Source organism: Protopterus annectens, chromosome 9.part0 (genome assembly GCF_019279795.1).
Source record: "Protopterus annectens isolate FY-2018-M chromosome 9.part0, PAN1.0, whole genome shotgun sequence".
Taxonomy (NCBI): Eukaryota; Metazoa; Chordata; order Ceratodontiformes; family Protopteridae; genus Protopterus; species Protopterus annectens.
In genome coordinates this window covers 825,688,406-825,705,329 of record NC_056743.1, presented here as the reverse complement: position 1 = coordinate 825,705,329, position 16,924 = coordinate 825,688,406, and the positions used below count along the sequence as shown (strand labels likewise).

The 16,924-nt window shown below is 41.3% G+C and overlaps 1 protein-coding gene across 2 annotated transcripts in view; it reads right to left on the bottom strand.

The window, feature by feature from the left end:
* Window positions 1–16,924, bottom strand: part of MCOLN1 (mucolipin TRP cation channel 1) — a 640,674-nt gene that overhangs the window by 446,829 nt on the left and 176,921 nt on the right. For both annotated transcript variants that reach the window (XM_044083494.1, XM_044083493.1), the window contains exon 3: window positions 6,885–7,052. In XM_044083494.1, the coding sequence (XP_043939429.1) occupies window positions 6,885–7,052 (168 nt within the window). The remainder of the gene's footprint in view (window positions 1–6,884; window positions 7,053–16,924) is intronic.

Here is a 16,924-nt window from a genome sequence, read left to right as displayed (position 1 = left end):
ATAAGCTCATCATAGGGCGGAGACACCCAAGAGGTGGAAGGTTGAGACCCGAACGCCTTCAGGAGAACTGACTCATCCTCAGTATGGCTCTTGGACTGCCAATCACCCTCCTGCCTAAGAATTTTAAGAATCTCCGCAAAGGAGATGTCCTCAGAGGGGGATCTGGGGGACCCTTCTGATTCATCCAAGTCGGTGTCTAATGTTAGGGACTCCTGTGGGGAGTCCAAATGCCTCCTCTTGCATAATCTCTTCCTGGGAAATTCTTCTGTGGGAAATTCTGGAGAGGTCTCAGAAGAACAGGGAGCGCCCTGTGGGGCTACCTGAGGCTCTGGGTCTCCACGCTTGGGATGACCGGAGGAAACAGAAACTGACACAGGCTCTTTAGGGGAGGAAGAGGCCAGACCTTAAGATGAGGAAGTCTTAGGAGACAACACTCGCCTCATGGTTTCGAATGCACCACGGCTCCGATGAGAAGGAGTCAACGGGTCAGGAGGAGCCACGATCCCCTCCCGCACCGAAGCCGTGGGCTCTGAGCCCGAGGTAGGAGCCGTGCTTACCCGAGCCGAAGCCCTGAGAGGAAGAGTCGGCCCCAAGTTGGTGCGACTATCCTCCCTGGACCCGATCAGAGAGTGTCAGTTCCTATAGTCCCAGGTCAGCGCCAAGGACATCCGAGCAGATGGAGCCGATGGCACTGGAGCAGGTGTCAGCTCCAAAGGATCCACAATCATCAGGTCAGCCTCCTCCGGCTCCAAAGGTCCGGTATAGCTCAGAGAAGGAGCAGACAATTCAGGAGTAATGGTCTTCGGCTCCGATGGTTGGGTTTGAGCAGACAGCAATTTAGCTAGGCCTGGTACCTTTAAGAGTTTCTGAACCAGCCGGTTCATATCCAGATCAGACAGGCTGACAGAAGACCTAGAGGAGTGAATAGATGGAGCCGATTGGAGCAGTAGAGAGGGAGTTTTTTCGGCAACCGGTTCCAGAGCAGTGTCCCGGGTCCGAAAAGAACAGACTGTGGGCTCTGAAGTCAGTGGAGCCGAAGTCACAACACTTTCCGACTTTTTTCCTTTCTTTGTCCTGGATTCTGATGAAGATTTGGACGATTTGCTGGCCCCATCCTGGTCAGAAAATGCCTCTGAGAAAGGGTGTTTGATAATACCCCTATCAATTAACTTCCTCCTCCTTTTTGCAAGCACTCTAGAATAAAAAGAGTTGCAGATACGACATGACTCCTGCAGGTGCACCTCACCCAAACAGTACACACACTGCACATGGGCATCTGTAACGGACATCTTTTGTCAGCAGTCTGGGCATTTTTTAAACCCAGACTTTGGATGCTTTTCCTTTTCTTCAGACATAGCACTAACTACTATTCACAGATCGAAAAAGAGAAAAAACACATGATTTAACTATATAAGATAGTTAAAGTTAGAGAGGATTAATCTAATTAACTACACACAGTACACACAGCTCAAAAAGGCAACTAGTAATAACACAATTTAGCTATATATGACAGTTAAAGTTAGAGAGGATTATAGAAACCCGATATCAAAAAACCCAAAAGGGCAACTTTATCTAACAAACTGTAAGAAAAGGCCCAAGGCCAAAAGGCCGAAGGCAATCAGCAGATTTTTTACTGGGAAAAGGGGGAAAAACAGAAAACAACTGCTAACTAGATAATAGCATATAGTTATAGGAGTAAAAGATATAAAATTGAAATAGAAAAACTTGCTGAAAGTTGAAAACTCCCAATAATAGTCTCGAGCAATGCTGGAAACCAAGAGATCCGTGCCGCGGCAAACTAGATCTGGGATATTTACAGCAGTGCATTGTGGGATAAGGGGTTGGGTCTCGAGCTACTGGAGAACTTTGAGCTTGCTAGTCGGCCGTGTCGGAGCCGAGGATCGACTCCGAACCCATCAGTGAAGAATGAACGGCGAGAGTGAACAACTTCACATTATTTGTTTTCTAAACAAAAATGAGAAAAATACATTTCCAAAAACATATGAATATTTCACATTTATAACTCTAGGTGAAATCTTATTTAAGTGAACTCCTCCTACATTTTAAAAGATAACAGTAAACAGCAACAAAAACCTGGATGGGGGTTATGGAAATTCATTGATTCCCTTGGAATGAATGAGTTATCAGAGGGGAAAAGCAAAATGTGTTATTAAAATCTATTAGTCTAACTTCTACAAGCCTGTATTGGACATTTTTATGTGGAAATAAATTCATAGAACTTTTATTATTACACCTTTTATGACACCTAAATTTAATAAAGAAACAATCTCAATATGTTGCAGATGTAATTTATTTGACATTTGATTAACAGTAAAGTCTAACTGGGTAGAAGGTAATTTTCAGTCTAGGCCCAGGTAGAAAAGAAGATGAACAGTGAATGAATCTGACATTGTACTTGTGGAGGAATATTTGTTAGGGTCTGATACTAGGATCCAGTTGAATAGAGAATTTGATGCCTTGCTATAATGTGTGGGGCTATTAATTAGTTGTGTGAAACCATACAAGTTCATGCTACAGAAGTTAGAGTTTTCTGTCCAAGCAAATGACATTCACATCACCTAGTAATAGGCAGATTAGGTTCATGGACTTATGGATTGTAAGAAAATTGTCAAGTTTTGGAAAAATAAATTGATTTTTGATGGTCTGATTACTAATAATTGTATATTCACAAGAGTAACAATTTTAACAAACTTACTTATTCCATCTGTTGTAATGGTAATCAGTATATAATATTTTGGGGGTCTACTTGCAGTTACAAGGAAAGTTATAACTAAAGAAGTGAAATTCAATACCTCTAGTCCTTGATGAACATCTAGTTTGTAACATATGAACAAAATGCAAACTGAAGGCTAAGATGCAGCCTCAAAGAAGCTTTGAGTTGCGACATCCTTGAAGAAAGCTAGGCATGGCACTTCCCTCAATGGACTGTGTTCAGACATATCCAACATGAGTTCTTCATAGAAAGAAGGTGAGGCTATTAGCTTAGGAGCTCAGTAGTCTTAATAATGGTCCACCCTCCTTCCCTGACAAGAAGGAGAAAAAAGGTGATCCAACTGCCTAAAGTATCTGGTTCTGTTATGGTTACAGTACCAGAGTTGTCTATGCACATCCATGGTATGTAGGAGTCGCCTTGCTTTATTTTGTTGACTTGGTTGAAAAAATGGACAGTAAACAGATTCATGCAAGAAGAGCTCCAAGACTAGTTAGGCTTGAAGGCGGGACTGGCCCTGGGTGAGATACATGGTTTTCAAGAAGGAAAAGGTAAGACTTCCTTCAACATCAAGACATGTAATTCTGACATCCTTCTGGGTATTAAGTAAATAGTATTCCAAAATAAAGGTATGCATTTAAAAACATCAGAACACAGATGAAGAGTGAGTTTTTATATAAAAAGTTCAAAGCCAAAGAATAGTGAAAGGGTTGCCAGGTGAGTTTCAGCTGTAGGGTGCCTTTCAAGAACAGCTTAGGTCATTGTGCCCCTCTACTCATCACTCATCAGACCCATCCTAGAGTACACTCCCCCATTTGGGATGTACCTTACAAGACACCTGCAACAACTGGAAACACAACAGAAGTACCTCATCAAGAGGATCAATGGCCTCAAACAGATGCCCTATGCAGCTCGTCTGAAGAAACTGCAGTTGTACTCAGTTGCATACCTCCTACTCAGAGGTTATCTCTGCCTGACATACATGGCCATGTCCAACCCAGAATTGTTGGACATGCTCCACCTAAAGAAAACCTTATCCCCTCGAGTCACACACGCTAGGGATCTAAACCTCATCACAACAATAAACAGGATGTGCTGGAGGGACAGATTACTCTCACAGAGACTTCCCATGCTTTGGAACAAGGTCCCAATCTACATTAGGCAGAGATCCTCACTAACACTCTTCAAAAGAAACTTTGACGAGTGGATGGGAAACAGAAACTTTACCTCGGGGATCACTTCAGTGGCTCTGCTGGACAGAGGCACAGGGAACTAATCTAAGGGGGTGGCGAAAGCCAACACATTCTGGCTAGGCGTATAAATGCCTTCGGGCAGATAGCCTAGTACCCACCTATGAACCTTGAGGGTCCAATAATGAACAAGCTGTAACTGAAGACATGTATACTTTAAGAGAGGAGTACAGTATGACCTGTTCATCTAGCTCAAACAGGTACTGCAGCACTTGAGTTTAAGTGGCCTGCACCTTCAAACAACAGTTTGTAAAATTACATTCCCTGTAGAGAAAATAATTTCTCCCAGGGAGGAGCAACAAGTTGCAGACTCTGAAAGAGGAGTAGTAGGGAAAGTAAATTAAGGTGAGGTGGAGAACTGAGACAAGCCAGACAAGGAAACAGGAGACAGTTAAGCACGAATGCACACACAAAATGAACATTTTTTCATGGAAATCTACAGAGGTTGGCGGCAATGCTAGTTAAATTCATCACAGAACAAGGACAGTTGGATCATTTCAACTGTTGCCATCTCTCTTGATTCAGTGCTACACTCCTGTACTCCCTGCCAGCCATGCCGGACTGCTTCAGGTATTTTCTCACACAATCCATCCATCTCTTTTGTTGGACATCCTCATTTCCTCTTGCCTTCTTGTCTGTTCCAAATCTTTTTCACCAGACTGTCTTCTGCATCTCTGCACATATGCCTGAACCACTGTAACCTGTTCTCTATGACTTTCAATGCAACTGGAACAATTTTAGCTTCTGCTCTGATATCCTTATTTCTTCATCTGTCCCATCATCTCAGGCACTTCATCTCCATCACTTCTACCTTCCTCAACTGCTCTGTCTTTATTGCCCAGGTTTCTGCACCATACAGCAGTACTGGACGCACTACTGTTTTGCACACCTTACTTTTCAGCTTTTTTGGCATTCTTCTGTCATACACTACCCCAACACTGTGCCAGTTGGCTGTAGCACCTCTGATTCTACAACTGACCACCTCATTCAGACTTCGCTTCTCCTCAACCACCCCTCCCAGACACGAAGATTTTAACTTCTTCCAGTATTTCCCCTTCTATCTCAATTTTCAGTTTCTTTTGATTTCCCGCTTTTGCTGCCATTAAGATCATCTTATCTGTACAGAGTTTCATCCAATGTGACTTCAGTGTTTCATTTCATTCCCCTATCCTTTGTTGAAGTTCTTGTTCATAGTCTGCCTATAATGCCACATTTTCTGCATATAGCAATTTTGGTGATCTGACCCCTCTGACCTGTTTGCTAATGTACTCCATCACTAGCATGAACAGTAGTGGGCTCACAGCTGAACCCTAATGCACATCCACTCCCACAGAGAACCCGTCTGAGTCCAAACACGGTTTGTACTCGAGTTATTTACTCTTTGTACTAACCTACATTAAATTTACCCATCTTTCTGGGACTTTGAACTACAGCAGGACTGCCCAAATCAGATTAATTAGGGCCTTGTCAGCTACTCAACCAAACATTAAAAAGTAGCAAACAAACATCATAACTACTACTACTGCTGCTATGAACACTGCCAGTCTCCCAATGCAGCAAGCTATAACCACAAAGAAAAACTGAAATCTTAGCTAAGAAAGAAAGTTAAGACTACATCCTGGACCACACAAAAAAAACTGACGAAAATTCTACAACGCTTGTTTAATGGGCAAGAAGATTGTGCAAGGCATGTTACCTTTATTACAAAATAAGCCTACTTGAACTGAACAGATGCAAGTATATATGTGTGTGTGTGTGTGTGTGTGTGTGTGTGTGTGTATATATATATATATATATATATATATATATATATATATATATATATATATACACACACACACACACACACACACATTTTTTAATTATTTTAAATTATTAAATATTTAAATGTATTTTATTCAACATTTTAAGACGGTCACATTGAGTTTAAAATCCACTGTTTCTGTATCTTGGTAATTAATTGAATCACTGATTTCATTGGTCTATTCAAACAGGAAAGTTATTTAACTAGGTAACTATGATGCATTTGCCCATCTGATGAAGTTCTATGAGACAAAAACGTAAGGGGGAATTGTTTTTATCAGCGTTTGTGGATGTGTGTTCCTTCTGATGTGTTTGAACATTAAACTACTTGGGTGTTGGAGCTGCTGGTCTCTGATGCCTAATTTTGGATATAACCTATCAGTTCCCGGACAACACACTTAACAGACAACCGGATCACAGAGACAAGAACACAGACACAACACATCCCTGACAATGGTGAGTAGTGGGAAATGGGATGTATTCCCATTTCCGCAATGTGGTGCGATCTCGGAGTTGGTATATTTAAGTATGGGGGTGTTGGGGTGTAGCCCCCCCACATGGGGGGTGCAGGGGGGGCTTGCCCCTCTGCAATACACATGTTTATTTTTGTTTTTTAACTGTATTGTGGACACGGGAATACATTCCGTTCCATAATACATATACTTACCATTGTCGGGGATGTGTTGTGTCGACGATCTCGTTTCGGTGAGCCGGTCATCGGTTATGTGTGTTTTTGTGGATCTGACATGGATTCATATATATATATATATATATATCTATATATCTAAATATATATATATATATATATATATATATATATATATATATATATACACATATATACATATACGCACATACACGTGTGTGTGTGTGTGTGTGTGTGTATATATATATATATATATTATACACACACACACAAATATATATATATAAATAAAATGCAGATTACACACACTAGCTTGCATCCTACCATTTTCATACAGATCCTCTCAATAAGTACAGAATCCTGACTGTTCACATACTTGAATATTTTAAATATAGATTTTCACATTACACTTACAAACTACTACTTGCATGCAAGAAGGTACTGCCATACTAACCTGGTCCACAGCATAATACATATGCTCGTAAAAATCATTCTGGGTATAAACAGCATAGGTGTCATCAGCGCCATCACTGTAATCCTTCAGGAAAATGTGCTTAAAAGTTACAGTATTTTCTTCCTTAAAGGTCACCACCATTTGGTTACTAAGACCAAATAATACTAGCTGGGAAAAAAAACAAAATTATTCACTGCAGATTTACATTTCTTAAACATAATATTTTTAATACCATACTATCCTCTAAGAATCTGCAAAAGTGTCTTTAAAATGCTGCAGAGTGAACCAGTCACACAAGTCTCACCTTACCAGCTCTAGTGACCCACCTCTTGTGCTCCCATCTTGCAAGATTAACTATGCTGATGGCACAAATGAAATGGTGGTGTGGGTACTAGTGCATCTCCAAAATGTAAATCCAGGCAAAAAAGTATATTATTTGACAAGAGATGTCAAACTATTTATTAGGATCAAGAGCAGACCAAATGAGCAAGTGGTCCGTATTTACTTTCAAATTTTGCTAGTATCAAAGGAAGGTCAAGTGAAAACTGAAAATATTCAAGGGCAATATTTCAGATACAAATACACACAGCATACAGTTAACTGCATTATTTCATATATTTTCATTCTGCATGTTATAACCAAAGTATGGAAAGAGGAAATGCATAATTTTATTTCCAAAAGAGAAACATTAACTCAAAGCATTAAAGCAGAATCAACCACTCCAAAAGCTATAGCTTTAAAATGGTATTATCAAATTAAGGCTGGATGGCAAAATGGTACTAGTGCTGGTTTTCTGCTTCCATTACAGCTGGGATTGCCTCTAATGGGTCTCACAAGTGTCATCTCACTGCCAGAGATATCCCAAAATGTGGGCTTGGGATTGGGATCCTCTAAATTGCCTGTAGGCACATGTGTGTGTATATGTACATATCATGTCAACAAAAGTCAAACATCATATGGTTGAGACCATATGATAGACTTTCCAAAATATCAAAGCTTTTGAATAGAGACTGCGGTACAGTGGGGATTGGGGAATTTACCATTTTCCCCACTGTCATGCGATTTTGGTGTTAGTATATATAATATGCAGGAGTGTGGGGGTGCAGGGGGGTTGTCCCCATGGAAAAACAAAGATTGTTTTTTTTCCATTGTTCAACTTTTTGGAAAGTAGATCATATGACATTCGACTTACTGTTCAGTTGAACATCTTAAGTACATCCATTTACACACATATATATATATATATATATATCTATATATATATATATATATATATATATATATATATATATATATATATGAATCAGTGTCATTCCGCCAAAAATTTATGACAGAGTCAAAATTGCCGAAAATCCATTTAGCCAAAAATAGTGCTGACAGTGTATCTGCCTTTTTCCCCACTGTAGTGTGATCTCAGAGTGAGAATATTAAAGTAGGGGGGTGTGGTGGGGTGTAGCCCCCCCATCCAGTACAGTTTAATATTGTCTATTATTGTTTTATATTGAGCAGTCCCTATAAAAGGGTAAGTAAGTAGTTTATAACCCGAGTAGGTGGGGGGCTACTCCCCCCCACACTCCCTCTACCTTAATATTCTCACTCCAAGATTGCACTACAGTGGGGGAAAAGGGCAGATACACTGTCAGTACTATTTTTGGCAATTTGCACCCTATGTCAGCAATTTTCGGCGAAATGTCATAGACCCATATATATATATATATATATACACACACACACACACACATATACACATGCACCCACATATGTGTATGTAAGTGTGTGTGCACACATATATAAACATGGATTTACTTACCTTTACTGCAACACTCATAGTGACATGATTAATGCTGACACCAAATGATTGACACTATGTACGTCACCACACTACTAAGCATGCACTGAGCATCAATCTTGGCACATGAAACAACCTTAAAACAAAATTAAAAAGAAACCATCATTTTTCGAAAAGGGCAAGCTCCCTTGTGCTTCCCACACTCCCTGCTAAATATTTATATATTCTAACCCAGAGATCATAAAATTATTGGCAAATGGGCTAATTCCCCAACCTCAAAAATTGTCTGATCTACTCCTTTTGTCAACAGCTGTTGACCATCCATTTAGTCAACCAAACTGTGTCTACTAAACAGATGTCAAACAAAGTGCTGCTCAACAAAGTATCTGCTTTCCCATACACTCACTTACACACACACACACACACACACACACACACACACACACACACACACACACACACACACACACACACACACCATCCAGAAGTGTTTTCAGCATTACACCTTCTGGTTTATAGGACAGGCTCCAGTTCTGACTCAGTCCTAAACAACTTCTGCAGCTAAAGATTTGAAAGCTAGTGCATGGATAAAAATGAAAGTGCATGACTTAATTCACAGCAGAGAGTTACACTGCATGGATAAATGACTGTACAAAACTTAGAACAAAATACAAAAGTCCTTCTTGACTACGACCTTGATGACTAAGAGTCTGGGTAATCACAGTGCTTGTTCTGACAAAAGATGATGGTGGCCTAATGGTTAAGGTGTTTGCCTTACAAACACAAGGTACATGGTTTGAATCTCACAGGGGATAATTGGCTAGGCTTAAAATGGCTCGCAAGGGCAGTTAGCCTAGTACTAATCTATTATCCTATGATCCTATGAACCATGCCCATGCTATGGAATAGACTTCCCTTTCATGTCAAATAGAGCACCTCACTGGTCCTCTTCAACAGAAATCTTGATGAGTGGGTGGGAAATAGAAAACTCACCCTGGGGATCACTCCAGTGGCTCTATTCAATAGAGGCACTGGGTACTAAGGTCGGGTGGCACGATGCCAGGGTAATCCTATGGGCTAGGCTTGTAAAGGCTCCAAGGCCATTAGCCTAGTACACACCTACGAACCTATCAGGCTATCAAGAACAAAGTGCCTGAATTTTGCCATATGGTTATAAAAGGAGAAAAACTGAATTACAAGGGCTCTTTTTCAATCATGACATATTTGCACTAAAATGAAACAAACATTTTGAACAAACACAACAGTTTAACTTGTAATACAAAGTAATGTGCAAAAATTCTTCCAATCCCACACACTGGGCATCCAATCTATACAAGAATGCTAGAAAGTGAAAGGACACCCATGTAGCAGCTTTGCAGATACATTCCTGAACAAGACTGTGAGAACTGCTAATCTGGTTCATAGGTTCATACTAGGCTATCTGCCCTGGGGCAATTATAAGCCTAGCCCGATTCTGTATGGCTTACGCCACCCCTTGATTTGAGTATACTGTGCCCTTTTTAAGGTTTAGTTTACTGTGCCTCTGTCTAATAGTGACACGGGAGTAATCCCTGGGACAAACCTATGACCCCCCATCCACCTATCGAGATTCTTCTTGAAGAGATTCAGTGAGGCGCTCTGCCTCACATGAACTGGAATTCTAGTCCAGAGCGAAGGGAGCCTCTAGGTTATGAACCTGTCCCTCCAGCAAGTTCTATTTATTTCTGTGCTGAGGTTCAAGTCCCTCGAGCATGTGGCTCTAAGGGATTTAGATTTACTGAGGTGGAGCATGTCCATTAATTCTGGATTTGACATAGCTTTGTATGTCAGGCATAGATCGCCTCGAAGTAGGCGGTATGCAACTGAGTAGAGCTGGAGTTCTTTTAACAGAGCAGCATATGGCATCTGTTTGAGACCCTTGATCCTCTTGGTGAGATACTTTTGGGGTCTTTCTAATTGCTGCAGGTGTCGGGTAAGGTACATCCCAAAAGGGGCACTGTATTCTATGATGGGCCTGATGAGGGATGAATAAAGGGGCACGATTAGTAGTGCAGGTTCTAATTTCCTCAGGCAATATTTTGCTGTATTAATGTTAAAAGTAAACAATTTAATCAGCTAGTAAACTGTGAGATAAATAAACTAATTCAAGTAAATTCAGTCACCTCTTATATATAAAGGAGGGATTTGTTCACATGGATACCCTCTCCATGCGAAAGAATATGCAAACCTCTTTTAACATATTAAAACCTGTAATTCAGAGTTTCACTAACTGAAGTAGCAGTAGCTACAGACAAGACTCCCAAGATAAATGCTCTAAGCACATCAAGGCCTGTTGCTCAGAAATTCCACTAGCTAAAGTTACAACAACTAAAAAAACAGTATTCCATCATTAAAGTTAGTAGAAATAAATGGTTCATAGGGAAGTAAAGTCTGCTTTCTCTGTTCCAAACATTACATCCAAATTTGGACCGGTGGAATGTAAAATACTCTTAAAGAAGTTTAACTACTGTATCTATGGCTAAATAGGGCTCCAAGGGTGAGCATGCAGAAAATCCCTGAAAAGCCCTTTAAAAGATGAATAAGCCAAGCCTGTATTAACTGTGATCACTAAAACACTATTTACAATAACATGGATTTTGAAGCCAATGTGAAATTCTAGTCTGTTCAGAAAGATAACATGATGTTTTCAGTGTTTTAGCTCATTCAAAACAGTAAGACCTCACTAGAAAATACATTTTTTTTGTTTAGAATTAATTCAAGATCTGGATTCCAGGCTGTTAAACAGAGTTCGGATTTTGGGTGAAGCAGTTTCCTCTGTTACGGAGCAAACTGTTATTGAGCAGTCGTGACAACTACCTGTTACTGACATTGTTACTAGAGAGAACCACGGATGCACTGACCAACAGGGAGTAGGAAGACTTGCACTTGTTTTTTTTCTCTTTTCAGCTGGTATCAGAAATGCTGGGAAGAAATGAATAAAGATGTAGGATTTCTAACACTAAGAAAGCACATTTTACCAATGCCACAGGCCAAAACACACTGAAGCAAAACACTGGAAGTCAAGATGTTATGCAGACAAACCTTTCACTGGACAACCTCATTTCTTTACTATATATAGGAAAACTTTCTGTCCCCAAAACATCTACGAGTGACTTACATCCTGCTTAATGCATCTGTTACTGTATTTTGCTGAAATGGAATGCAAACTGATTGTAAGGGAGGGTTTGTTCTGGCTGTCTGCTGTCAAATTAGTACTGCTGACTTACACAAATGGTAACACTGTGTTCCTTGTACACATTGACATTTTACATCAATGCTGCACTATCTGTTGCAATCTGCAGAGTCCCTGGTCGAAGGATAGCTAACATTTCATTTCACACTTGTATCACGCCTCTTTGGAGATGCAGACCAAGGTCACAGTAGTTTCATTCCCTCAAATGGATTCCAACGCATACTCTAAAGTGACATTTATTGACCTCTGGTTGGGGGGATTCAAGTTCAGAGACTGCTATTATATCTACCACTGTAGCTTCTTTGTCAGAGACACCATAAGAGAAAGACTGAGCTTTACAGACTAGTCATTCTTGGGTCCCACGTTTCTCATAAACATTTTCATATGGATTCTTGCATAAAGACGTATTAGAATGGATAAGGACAACATCCAGTATCCTCAAATTTCAGCCATCAAAACAGTTTATTTCATGATTTGAAAAACCTCACCATCACCATATGAAGTTGCCCTGATGGAGGAAGGCAATACAACCCTGAGTTCAAACTAGCTCCTAGAAACTTCTTTCTCCAAAGGCATTAGTTCAGACTTCTGCATGGTTCAGACTGTGCCTAAGTACTGAAAACATAGAAGCCATTAATGTGCACAGTACAAGTCTTCCAGAAAGATTGCTCCAATCATACATACCTATACTCCTATTACAGAAACAGAGATGGCAACTAAAAAGCTGGTATTCACTGCATCATGTCCACACTTCACCATATGCAAACCCATCTTATCAACTGCTTGTATGTCAAACATTTCTTTGGTGAGGTCTTCAGTTTACTGAACTACCAGTACTGTGTCATATAGGTTTGGTAATAGCTTTGATACCCAGTCTGCTCGAAATGCAGACTTTAACTACATCACTTAACATCCTGCTTTCCTATTCAAATGCTGATGTTGTTAAGGCAAGGGTAGTGCAGTATATTTTCTGAGACTCAGGTTGCAGAGTTGGGAGGTCAGCCACTGGACTTCTGAAGTAGTTATACTATACTGCTGAACTTAGTCGTCTCTTCTGGGAGTTGTATGAACCATGACCATGACTAGGATAATGCAGTATAACCTTTCCTTCTACGCAGTGACAGGATGTGGCTAGCCAATCCATGCCTTATTATTATGTAAAGAAAATGCTAGAGATCAACTGCCCACAAAAATTAAGAGGGGTACATGATCCTGATCTTCAGGATCAGTTTTTCTCTTGCAAGTATTACCCATAAAACTTGAAGATCACCAGATGTAACTGCATCATTACACTACACAGAAACCATTCATTTTTTTAAACATTTATCAGCTACTTCATTACAGAGATTAGAACTAGGGTTTAGGATGCCGACAGCAGCAACATGAAAGACATTATTATGGCCATTACTACTTTCATTTTCTTTGCAACCATATCAAGAGGACTGTGGGGGGGGGGGGGGGTAACTGTGCTCAAAAGCAAATACAGAGAAGCTGGCCATGTTTTTTTCTTGGTGGGAGGGTGCAAGTGTTTGGAAGCAACAAGTTGAAGTACATTACTGTGACCACTATCTCTATTTTTTCACAATCTTCACAACAGAAGTGTGTACAGTAAGTGACTACCATTTTTCTTTTTTTTTTCTTTTTTTTATTTTTTGCAGAAGCAGGCAGGATGTTTGTGAAAGCAAGCAACCATCAGGCTGGCTTCTTAGTGGCATACTGTGTGTGCGTGAGGAGGCTGTAATGGGTTGCAGTGTATGTGCCTGACATCAGTGAGCTAAAATAGTATTACTCTGACAGTTATATACTTTTTCATTTGCTCACAGACTGATATCGAAGGTATACACACAGTCAACAGAGTGGTTGTAATTGGCGACTGCCAAGGCAGTCTTTTGGAGAGTGGTACTAACCCATGTTATCATTTGATTACAGCTAGTCATTAAAATGTCTTGGCATTTATTAGACATCTGAGAAATACATAGTCAATAAAATAACAATAACAGATGGCTATGGATGTACTTTGTAGATGAAAGTGACTGACCATAGCTATCATTTTAATCAAAGTTAATCATTGATCTGGATTGGAAAAATACACATACACAGATGAAACGACTTAAATATATTCCCATGGGCATTTTTTCATCTGATCACAAGACAACTAAGGTTTACACAGTCAAAGTTGGTGTACCTGGTGGTTACACAGCGAGTCTGTGGATGAAAGGCACTGAACTCTTGCATGGTTTTAATAACCACTAAACAGTAAAAGATCTAATTCAGCAAGACTAGTGTATGTTTGCATGACAGATGTACAAATGCATTACTGTGGCCATGTTTTATCTGATCACAATCAGGCATATATGGTATACACAGTCCAATACCATGGTTATAACTACAGGATAATGAGGCAGTACGTGGAAGAAAGGAACATATTCCCTACTAAGTGATCACAATTAAAATGTTCATTGATCTGGCTTGCCAGAGCTAGTGTGTGTTTCAGTGAAATACGTTAAACTATATTACTGTGACCATTAAAGACCTTTTTAATATCAAAATTAAGATATTTGAGATGTTCACAGACAAAATGCAAAGAAAATAACTGCTACTGTCATTTGCTCAGAGTTAAAAAAAAAAAAAAAAAAAAAAAAAAAAAAACAGCTAACTTGGCAAAGGAAGTGCCACTATGTGTATGTACATACGGTGATCAGATATGTGTGTGTGTGTGTGTGTGTGTGCGCGCGTGTGAACAAATGATCAAAGTTTTAGTTTGTGGGCATTTTATGTCACCTTTTCATATTCAAAGCAGGCACACCTTTTCAGAATGGATGTATTCAGATAATAGAGGCAGAGGGTACAGAAATACTGAAACTAATTATTGGACTTTTTTATACACATAATGAAAACACAACCCATGACTCTATAATAAAGTAACATTCAGAAAGCAATTTTACATCATCCTTACTGGATATCAACAGAATAATTTCACAACAGACACAATGAAAGTGCAAGAGGAGGCACTTGGACTCACCTGAGTCCCTCACAGACACGGACTTAGAGAAAGGGGAAGGTTCCCCAAGGTCATCCCCTGAAGATGTCTCCTTTGGAGACATTATGGAAATGTTGCACATTAGAGGGGGGGGGTGGTCTGCCCAAAAACCTTCCTCAGATGAGTCTGTGTTTCTGGACACGTTTGACACAGGCCCATCTACCTGTTGGGTAGCCCCTCCCACCGACCCCCTGGTGGACCTCATAACTACCAGGGCATAGAAGGAGCCAGACACTGTCAAGCCAATACCCAAGAGACCGGACAGGATACTCAGCCCTCCCACGGACAGGACAGTTTGGAGCAAGGGTGCTCCAGTGGATGCCATGGTGGTGGCGGCTGCCACTAAAAAGGAATTATCACAGGAGAGTTCCTCAGTACATCCTCCAGACAAGGAGTCTTGGAAGATGGACCGCCTCGGAAAGCGGATGTTCGCTTCAGCGACCTTCTCTGTAAGGTCACAGAACTATATGGCACATGTAATGCGGCTCCAGTGGGACCTGATCAAAGAGTACGCTGGGTCACCCACAGAGTCCATGTCGGCCGAGGACAAACGGACCTTCTCAACTCAAATGGCCACTCTCAAGTCGATTACTAACACATCTATGTGGCTTCTCTCCCATGCCACGGAGGGAGCGGCTAGAGCCAGCGGAAAAGGCGTTGTCTTACGTAGACAGGCCTGGCTCAGTCTCTGCGATTTTGCGGAACCCTTCAAGGCGTCCTTCGCAAAAGCCCCTTTTGACGGTTCTACACTTTTTGGCAAAACAGTCTACGATACGCTTCTCCAGAGAAAGATGGGAAGACATTGTCTGCCATCGGGATCCACTTCTCGGCTCCTCAGAGATCCTACTCCAGGAACCAAAGAGGACAAAAGATGTGGTTCCGGAAAGCTCAACAATCCCGTTTCACTCCGGATAATTCGTCCTTCAGAGGCAGAGGAGGACAGGGTGGATGCTGGCCCAGAGGCAGAGGGGGCCAGAAGAATTTTGGGTCGAGGGAACCGTTTTCCGATCGACCCGCATAGCAACCCTGAGGAGTTGCCCTCTCTGGAGGCAGTCAGGGGGGCGCTTCACGGAGCACCTAGCAAATTGGGAGTCCATTACGACAGATCGCTGGGTGCTCAGAATTATATCCAGAGGCTAATCTATCCCATTCCTAACGTATCCTCCCCGGTCGGGGAGTCTCCCCGATGTTCCACCCAATCAGAGGGAGGTAGCAGCCTTCAAAATACGAGAGCTGCTAAGAAAAAGAGCCATCCAGCACGTCCCCCTCGAGCAATCCGGATCAGGCTTTTACTCCAGGTTCTTTTTGTTGCCAAAAACGACGTGGGACTTGCGACCAATACTCGACCTGTCCACACTGAACCTGTCAGTCACCAAAAAAAAGTTCTGGATGGTCACTATTCAATCCATTCTCCCACATTTACAGGAGAACGACTGGATGTGCTCGATAGACCTCAAGGATGCATACTACCACATTCTAATGGACAGGCAATCCAGGAGGTTTCTCCGCTTTCGGCTAGGAGCCAGCCATTATCAGTTCAGGGTCCTACCCTTCGGTCTCACCACAGCGCCCAGGGTGTTCACCAAGGTCATGGCAGTTGTAGGGGCCCACCTGAGGCTTCAGGGAATACAGGTCTTTCCTTACCTGAACGACTGGCTCCTATCCGCCCCCACCAGGCATCTATTATGTTCAGGCAGTGACTACTTCTTACATCTAGCCCACCATCTAGGGATCACGATCAACCACAAGAAATCCTCCCTTCAACCTACTCAGATCTTAGATTTCATAGGGGCCAGAATAGACTCTGTACAATCCAGAGTTTTTCTGATGGCGGACAGACTTCGCAATCTAAACCTTAACATTCTGGCTCCTCTAAAATCATCAGCCCCCCCAGTGGAATTAGTCCTGAGGGCCCTGGGGTCCATGGCAGCGGATATCAATCTGTCACCTATCGCACGTCTGAAGATGAGAATCCTTCA